The sequence below is a fragment of the Clupea harengus genome, chromosome 18 (genome assembly GCF_900700415.2).
Source record: "Clupea harengus chromosome 18, Ch_v2.0.2, whole genome shotgun sequence".
Taxonomy (NCBI): Eukaryota; Metazoa; Chordata; class Actinopteri; order Clupeiformes; family Clupeidae; genus Clupea; species Clupea harengus.
Genome location: NC_045169.1, coordinates 16,218,797 through 16,227,968, shown reverse-complemented (window position 1 = coordinate 16,227,968; position 9,172 = coordinate 16,218,797). Strand labels below are relative to the sequence as shown.

Here is a 9,172-nt window from a genome sequence, read left to right as displayed (position 1 = left end):
ACACTCCCTAACCCTGCAACTCCTGTTCACACATAGACACACACTCACCCTGGGCGCAGCATGTGAGGTCACTCCTACAGGAGCTGCATTCCCCTTCACAGGGATTGGCTGCACACATTTCCTACAACTGAGGCAGAAATCTTCACCAAACTCACCACCACCTCATCAATCCCAAACGCAACCACACAACCAAACCCAGAATCACCTCCCAGCTTCACCACAAGAAAGACATCGCCACTCCTCCAGACATTTGTAGCACAGTCCACTCCTGTGATTGGCCACGGCACACAGTCCACTCCTGTGATTGGCCACGGCACACAGTCCACTCCTGTGATTGGCCACGGCACACAGTCCACTCCTGTGATTGGCCACGGCACACAGTCCACTCCTGTGATTGGCCACGGCACACAGTCCACTCCTGTGATTGGCTCTCTGTGTGAACCAGTGACTGTATATAGACTCTATTCTACACATCGCTGCTCTTAATCTAAAACACTTCTATCTTTAGGAGCATCACATCCTCTCCATTCTCAGTATTAACCACTCTGCATATAGAGTATCGTCCCCATAAAGAATACACATAGCAGTGTGATGCAACACACACACACACACACACACACACACACACACACACACACACACACACACACACACACACACACACACACACACACACACACACACACACACACACCATACAGACACACATATTACTCTACTCATAAAGAATACCCATAGCAGTGTGATGAAACACAAACACACACACACACACATTACTCTACTCATAAAGAATACCCATAGCAGTGTGATGAAACACACACACACACACACACACACACACACACATATTACTCTACTCATAAAGAATACACATAGTAGTGTGATGAAACACACACACACACACACACCATACAGACACACACATTACTCTACTCATAAAGAATACCCATAGCAGTGTGATGAAACACAAACACACACACACACACAGACACACACATTGTTAGCAGGTAGGTAGGTGTAGTGTGTGATTGTTAGCAGGTAGGTGTAGTGTGTGATTGTTAGCAGGTAGGTGTAGTGTGTGATTGTTAGCAGGTAGGTGTAGTGTGTAATTGTAAGCAGGCAGGTAGGTTTTTCTCGATGGCTTACAAACTATAACTGGGCCTATTAACACACAAGTATACACACATACACACACACACACACATACACACAAATATCGCTTACACACTATAACTGGGCCTATTAACTAAACATTCTAAATCGTGACGCCATCTACCAAAAGACAGACCCATTTACCAAAACTTTAAATACTATTCCCCTGTTTTCACCCATGATTCAGATGGTTGAGCTTTTCAGCAAAACTCCACACAAATCCCTTCATACATCAGGTACTGCACCATGTGCTCATATAGTAAGCACTGGCATTCAGTATCACCAACTCAAGGCATCACAGTTCAAACCCAACTAACACACAATTCCCCAGGTGGAAACACTAGGAGTCAAAATTGGTCACACACCAATCAAAACCTCAGGATAGATAGATAACAGGGCCATGGACCAATCAGAACCTCAGGATAGATAGATAACAGGGCCATGGACCAATCAGAACCTCAGGATAAACAGATAACAGGGCCATGGACCAATCAGAACCTTGGGGTCATTTCACTTGTTTTGGAACAATGGGTCCACAAAGGCCTTTCTTTATGTACAAACTGTTTTTTTCATTGGATTATATTGGTCAATAAAAGGAAATTATTTGACTGTTTTCTACGTTCTTTACGTATCAGTTGCATGTTTTGAAGTACATTTACTTTTTCACTGAATGTCAGTTTATTTTACTACAGTACATTGAAGAATAAAAATGTTTTGAAAATGTATACATGTGTTTTTATATTGTGTTGATCATGGATGTGTGTGTGTGTGTGTGTGTGTGTGTGTGTGTGTGTGTATACATGTGTTGTGTTTTCATATTGTGTTAATCATAGATGTGTGTGTGTGTGTGTGTGTGTGTGTACATGTGTTGTGTTTTCATATTGTGTTAATCATAGATATGTGTGTGTGTGTGTGTGTGTGTGTGTGTGTGTGGGTGTGTGTGTGTGTGTGTGTGTGTGTACATGTGTTGTGTTTTCATATTGTGTTAATCATGTAAAGAGGTTGTTCTGGGGGAAAACCACGAGCGCCACAACAGTTCTTCCTGTAGGGTTTGGAATTGATCTCATCAGTGTGTAATGGCACTCTATTTGACTACAAAAAATATGATGCTATAAATATATATCAAATATATAATATACGTATATATAATAAATATACATAACATAACATGAAAATAAAATCTCCATTGTGAACTGTCGTAAAGATGTAAAGTTTCTCAGTGTGGTCTAGGTGTGTGGAGTGTGTGCATGTCAATATAGTGTGTATCAGTGTGGTGTGTGTGTGTGTGTGTGTGTGTGTGTGTGTGTGTGTGTGTGTGTGTGTGTGTTCATTCTGTCTGATATGGACCTGCAGACTGGGCTCAGATCAGCAGAGGCTGGTGTTGTTTGGCAGACCTGACGTTTGGCCTGGTGGTGGATATGAGTTTCAGGTTTCAGTGGTTGCATCTCAAGGTTCAGTTACAGTGTCTAAACTGCTGTAAGAAGTGTAAACACCAATCACAGAGTAGTCTACTACATCACAGCAAACACTCTTATTAAAGTACTACACTTCTACCAGAGTACTACATTACTAACTGAGTACTACACCACTGCAAACACTCTTATTAAAGTCCCACACTTCTACCAGAGTACTACATTACTAACTGAGTACTACATCACTGCAAACACTCCTATTAAAGTACTACATCTCCACAAACACCCTTAACAGAGAACTACATCACTACAAACACCACCCATAAACTACTGCATCACTAAACACCATCCCTATAATACTAAATCACTTTAAACACCATCATTAGAGAGCTTTGTCACTGTAAACAACCCCACTGGGCCTGTTTCAAACCGACTGAACATGGCCCATTCACATAAACACACACACACACACACCTTTCTATTTTAGAACCCTAAGCACCATACAGTATAGGCCAAGTTCTGGTTCTGTGTGTGTTGTAGTCTGTGTGTAATGTTCTGTGTGTGTGTGTGTGTGTAATGTTCTGTGTGTGTAATGTTCTGCGTGTTGTAGTCTGTGTGTAATGTTCTGCGTGTTGTAGTCTGTGTGTAAATGTTCTGTGTGTGTGTAAATGTTCTGTGTGTGTGTAATGTTCTGTGTGTTGTAGTCTGTGTGTAATGTTCTGTGTGTGTGTGTGTAATGTTCTGGTTCTGTGTGTTGTAGTCTGTGTGTTGTAGTCTGTGTGTAATGTTCTGTGTGTGTGTAATGTTCTGTGTGTGTGTGTGTAATGTTCTGGTTCTGTGTGTTGTAGTCTGTGTGTATTGTAGTCTGTGTGTAATGTTCTGTGTGTGTGTAATGCTCTGTGTGTGTAATGTTCTGGGGGTTGTAGTCTGTGTGAAATGTTCTGGGGGTTGCCCTGTGGTGTTGTCACTGGTTCCAAAGTGTGTGTTAGGTGTGTGAGTGTGTTGAAGGGCACTGTATCGTCACTGTGTTTGCTTGGTATTTCCAGGGTGAGCACACACACAGTGATGTCAGGGAATAGACACACACACACACAGTGATGTCAGGGAATAGACACACACACACACACAGTGATGTCAGGGTATAGACACACATACACACACAGCGATGTCAGGGAATAGACACACACACACACACACACATTGATGTCAGGGTATAGACACACACACACACACACACACAGTGATGTCAGGGTATAGACACACATACACACACAGCGATGTCAGGGAATAGACACACACACATACAGAGATGTCAGGGAATAGTGTCAGATCACTGATCACTCGGAGTTGCTCTCGTAGTACTCAAAGTGTGTGCTGTGGTGTGTGCTGTTCTGTGTTAGGCTGTACATGTTGTGTTTGCTGACGTATGTGTGTGTGTGTGTGTGTTTGTGTGTGTGTGTGTGTGTGTGTTTGTGTGTAGAAGTATGCTAGGCACTGAGTATCATTTTAAAAATGGTATGCCTGTGTGTGTGTATGTGTGTGTGTGTGTGTGTGTGTGTGTGTGTGTGTGTGTGTGTGTGTGTGTTTTGCTCTGATTAGAGAGTGTGTTGTCTGTTTCATGCTTGCCTGTGGTGTGGAGAGGTTTGTTGCGGCGTGTCCTCGCTGCCCTCTCTGGTCTGGTGCATGTGGGTGTGTGTGTGTGTGTGTGTGAGTGTGTGAGTGTGTGAGTGTGTGAGTGTGTGTGTTGCATGATATAATCACGCTGCCTGAGGTTGTGAGTTATTGTGTGTAATAACAGCCATGGGTGTGTAGGGTGAACCGCATCACTGTGTACAGCTCCGCAGAGCGTGTGTGTGTCAACATGCCTGGTCAGCTGTGAGGTTGGAGAGCAATGTGTGTGTGTACGTCTCTCTCTATCCTTCTCTGTGTGTGAGTGTGTGTGTGTACATTAGGTCTCTGCCTGTAGACCTCTGGGTGCTTTGCTTCAGAATGTCTAAAGCCAACCATTAGAATTTTGTTTGTGTGTGTTAGTCTATGTGTGGATTTATGTGTGTGTGTAATAGTCTATGTGTGTGCAGTTTTAATGTGAGTTAGTCTATGTGTGTGTAGTCTATGTGTGTGTAGTTTAAGTATGTGTTAGTCTATGTGTGTGTCAGTCTCTGTGTGTACAGTTTAAGTGTGTGTTAGTCTATGTGTGTGTTAGTCTATGTGTGTGTAAGTTAAAGGTCGGGATAGTCACAGTGTAGTTTAGGTGTGTGTTAGTCTATGTGTGTGTTGAATGTTGCGTTCGGCATTTATGTCGCACCTTCATACACTGAGTGTTGCATCATATTATGCTCGCTTTGGTGTGTGACAGCGTTTTAAATATTGTTGCAGATTCTGTGTCTACGTTGTAATGTCACCATCACTGTGTGTTTGATATTTTACGGCCTGCAATTAAAAGCTTCTGAGGAGACTACACTAATAGTCATAAAATTATCAATCATGGGTTTCAGCACTGAGCACTAAACTCCAGCGCTCCAGTTAAACTGACACACAACCAAACAACAACACAACACAACGCAGTCAACAACACAAACACAACAACTACACGACAAAAACACAAACGCACTGGACTCAGGGAAGCCCAGATATTTCGGAGAATGTGGCAGGCGTGTGGTCAGAAGTCCACAACAAAGAAACACAAGAAGAAAGAAAGAATCGGATGACATCATCTACCTTCTGGGACAAAGCTGAACGCACCCCTTACCTATGATGTAGTGAGGTCACATACACACACCCACACGCACACACACACACACACACAAACACACGCACAAACACACGCACACAGACATATACAGAATAAAGGCAGACAATTGCTGAGGAAAGTGTCTGCATTGGCGCGAGCACGTAAAAGATGCCGTAATCTAACAGGTAGCTCGCAGGACCTCGCGGAATTGCATACACGGAGATTTCAGGAAGGTTTCCTAGCAACTCAACCGCGACAACGTCGAAAACCGCACTGACACGACGATAGATGCTCGGGCCACACTGTTAATCGATACCCCGTGCAGTGTGGACGATGTACAGGTGCTGTGGCGCTTTTAGAAAAAACCCAACATGCCTCTGGCATTGTCTCACGTGCACGGGCAATACAGGTCGCGAGATGTACCTGCATGTCCAAGACAGGCTCATCACGTGCACGTAGTCGCTTAAGCTAACTACATACACATAAGGGCACATCCGTCCCACAATGATGTTAGAAGAGCATCACTGTGACTGAGTACTGTAGCTACCATCTGTGTGTGTGTGTGTGTGTGTGTGTGTGTGTGTGTGTGTGTGTGTGTATGTGTGTGTGTGTGTGTGTGTTGCCTTTTTCTTCTATAAATCCCACGCTCATTGGGTATTCGGATGACAAGACATCTTACTGAAGAGAACGCTAGTTATGCAGAGCTGAGGTTGATTCGCAAACACACATCGCCTCCACTGAACATCAGCTGCCGCAAAGGTCATTTCCCCTGATTTCTGCTCATGGAGACGGGCCGCGTTCATGTCCATTCGGTTACACACACACACACAGACACACACACAGACACACACACGCACGCACAAACACACAACGGAGAGACTCGAGTATTACACTGATAGAGGTGGCATTAAGTGAAAACCCTTCGGGATTACATCTCCCCTTCCTCCTTTCCCCAATCTCTTCACCACACACACAAACACACACACACACACACACACACACACACACATGCAGGGGGGGGGGGGGGGGGGTAGAGAGAGGGGGAGAGAGAGATATTTAGCCTGTGTGTCACGCAAAAGAAAACCCCTGATGAGCCCACATACACGCACACACACACACATACACACGCAAACTTTTTGCCTCATCAAGTTTTCGGAGCGTCTGGCTGGCAGCTGCAAACGCGATTTCACATTCACACGCAAGCGTTGATTATGGGCGAGCGCAAGGAGCTGGGTCCTACCTCGGTGAAAAGTACACAGCGCCAAACTCAGGAGCAGAATCCGCTGCATGGTTCAGCCGAGCGACAAGTCCGTTAGCTCAGTTTTCCGCATGGAGAGCATCAAAAATGCATCCCGTAGTTCCCCCGGTAACTCTTGATTATAAATCCTTTCCAGGCGTTATGGGTGCCGTCCGTGTTCGCCGTCTCCTCCGGCTCCTCGCGCTCTCAGCTTCTCGGGCTGTGCTTTAGATCATTCTCCCCATTTCAGTCTCTTTCTCTCCTCTGCTCCTGCCTGCCCAGCACCGCTCCGTTTTCTCATTAGCAGTGCATTCCTCTCTCCCTCTCCCTCCCTCCCTCCCTCTCTCTCTCGCTCTCTCTCTCTCTCTTGCGCGTCAGCACCACAGCAGACCCCCCTCCCTTGTAACCACCCATCCTCCCTCCTCCTCCTTCTCCTCCTCTCTCCCTCTCTCTCTCCACTCCGCGGCTGGGCAGCGACACACAGCCGTGAGCTGCCTCGGGCGCATAGAAAATCTCTCCGCACTAAGCCCTGTCCCTCCTCTTCTCCATTTAACACAACTTGTCGCCATATACTCGGCACTACACCGGCGTTTTCCATCGGCAACGTTTCAGACCACCTAATACTAGGCTACTCTGTGGTTTTTTTTTACTGAGGCGATGGACTGAGCTACCTACGTTGACACTAGTTGATAATTAGGCTAGCAGGCCATGCATTCAGTTATGCAGACTCATTAAAACTAAATATCTCACCAGTTTTTTTTTTTTGTCATTCCATTCCCTTCCATGGGCTCCTGACACCGGGGTGCTGATTATTGGTAAAGGCCGCCCTCTGGTGGCGATAATGTATCACGACAACGATTGAAGTGGCTTGCCTATACACCGCCAAATGACCGAGTGTTTCTTCAATTGAAATGAAAGTGAGCTTTTTTGCATGTTTAATATGTTATAGGCTATAACTTATAGCCTAAGTGAAAATGCCAAGAACGTTAAAGACACTCCACTCAATAGGCCTATACTATAAGCTAGCTCTAGCTCCACATGAGTGTGTAGGCCTGCACACTATGCAATAGGCCTATATAGGCTAGCTTCAGCTCCTCATGAGCTAGTAGGCCAATAAAATATGCAACATAGTTTATGGTAATGCCATAAATGAGATACCTTGGAATGAAAAGTGTAGTAAGCTATTTTAAATTATATATGATATTATTATATATATAACAATATGTAAACTAAGTGGCCAGTAGATGAAGTTGCCAGACGAGGTAATGTGTGTGTATGTGCGTGTGTGTGTATGTGCGTGTGTGTTTGTGTGTGTGTGTGTGCACATGTGGGTGTGTGTCTGTAGGTGCTGGTGTGTGCTTACACTGTGCCCAGGGGCTGATGGTACTGGCTTTAAGCACTGAGCCAGGGCACAGTGACCAGAAACTATTGGCTTTAAACCACTATCAGGAGAAATGGTTCCCTATTAACCACTATCAGGAGAGGTGGTTCCCTACCAACCACTATCAGGAGAAGTGGTTCCCTACCAACCACTATCAGGAGAAATTGTTCCCTATTCACCACTATCAGGAGAAGGATTTGTCCCTATTCAATTTGAATCCACAAATATCTGTGCAAACACCAGTCCAGGTTATTAGTGCATTTTTTTTTTTAGAATTTTCATTTCAATGATTTTCCTTTTAACAGGTTTGCCATAAATTGTTCAGGCTTCACAAATACATGATAGGGTTTGGAGTTCATGGCTCTTCTTACCATACTGGGGAATAACCATGGCGTGACGTATATTAAGGCGAGAATTATGTGGTGCGCAGCCGACCCAGATCATCGGCGCCACACAAAAGAATCCGCATCTCTGTGCGGTAGCCATGGCAACATCTCTGCCGGGACTCGAACCCGGAGCCTCTGGATTAGAAGTCCAGCGCGCTATTCCATTGCGCCACAGAGACCGAGCCAATAGACGAGCCGCTGCTCTCCTTTACATCCGTAAAGCTCTCTGCACCCCCTCCTTCAGCATCCCCAGCATCAGGACCACTCCGCCGGCATTTTGGCTCTTTACGACCAACCAGCAGAGGGCGCTCCGCATGCTTAATACGTTGGTAGTTACACAGCGTAGAGCCAAGATGGCGACATATCGCTGCTCAGTTTACCACCGCGACTGTGGAAAGGAGAGCCTCGTTTTAGCGTTTTAAAATTGCTATTGAATGCCTGAGCTGCATCTCATTCCTGAATTTACTCTGCTTTCTGAAATGAAGCATTTGGAACACAGCGTCAGATTGCCTGTCGCTTTCTCCGGCTGCGTCCAAGGGCTACATGGGTCGAAAAAGCAGACAAGCTATCCTGTTGTGGAAATGCGTCCTTCGCGTGTTATCGGATATATCATAATTATAAGCTCCAGCACATGAATGGCCAAACAAAGGCGGAATTACTCGTGGGAAACTCGATTCCCCCCCTTCTATAATATCTGAGTTGCCGAGTTGTGACTTCGAGAGGGCATGTCACTACCAGACATGGCATCAATAGATGATAAGAATTCGTTTATTAAATACGATCGTGTTGTACATTGAATGTCTAAATGGCAATTGCTTCAACAAAGTAATTTTCCTAAACAGAAAGTTAGATTTAGTTAACATGATTGCAAAA

The 9,172-nt window shown here is 45.0% G+C and overlaps 1 protein-coding gene and 1 non-coding gene across 3 annotated transcripts in view; both read right to left on the bottom strand.

Annotated features, from left to right (window-relative positions):
- The window catches only part of kirrel1a (kirre like nephrin family adhesion molecule 1a), a 40,477-nt gene extending 33,251 nt beyond the window's left edge, over window positions 1-7,226 (bottom strand). Inside the window, exon 1 of one of the 2 annotated variants that reach the window (XM_031585110.2) lies at window positions 6,536-7,226. In XM_031585110.2, the coding sequence (XP_031440970.1) occupies window positions 6,536-6,584 (49 nt within the window). In that variant the 5' untranslated portion in view covers window positions 6,585-7,226. The remainder of the gene's footprint in view (window positions 1-6,535) is intronic. The other variant, XM_031585111.2, reaches the window with a different exon arrangement.
- Window positions 7,227-8,404: 1,178 nt separating this feature from the next.
- Window positions 8,405-8,478, bottom strand: trnar-ucu. The gene has a single exon. It is a non-coding gene; the product is annotated as a tRNA-Arg (tRNA).
- Window positions 8,479-9,172: the final 694 nt, after the last annotated feature.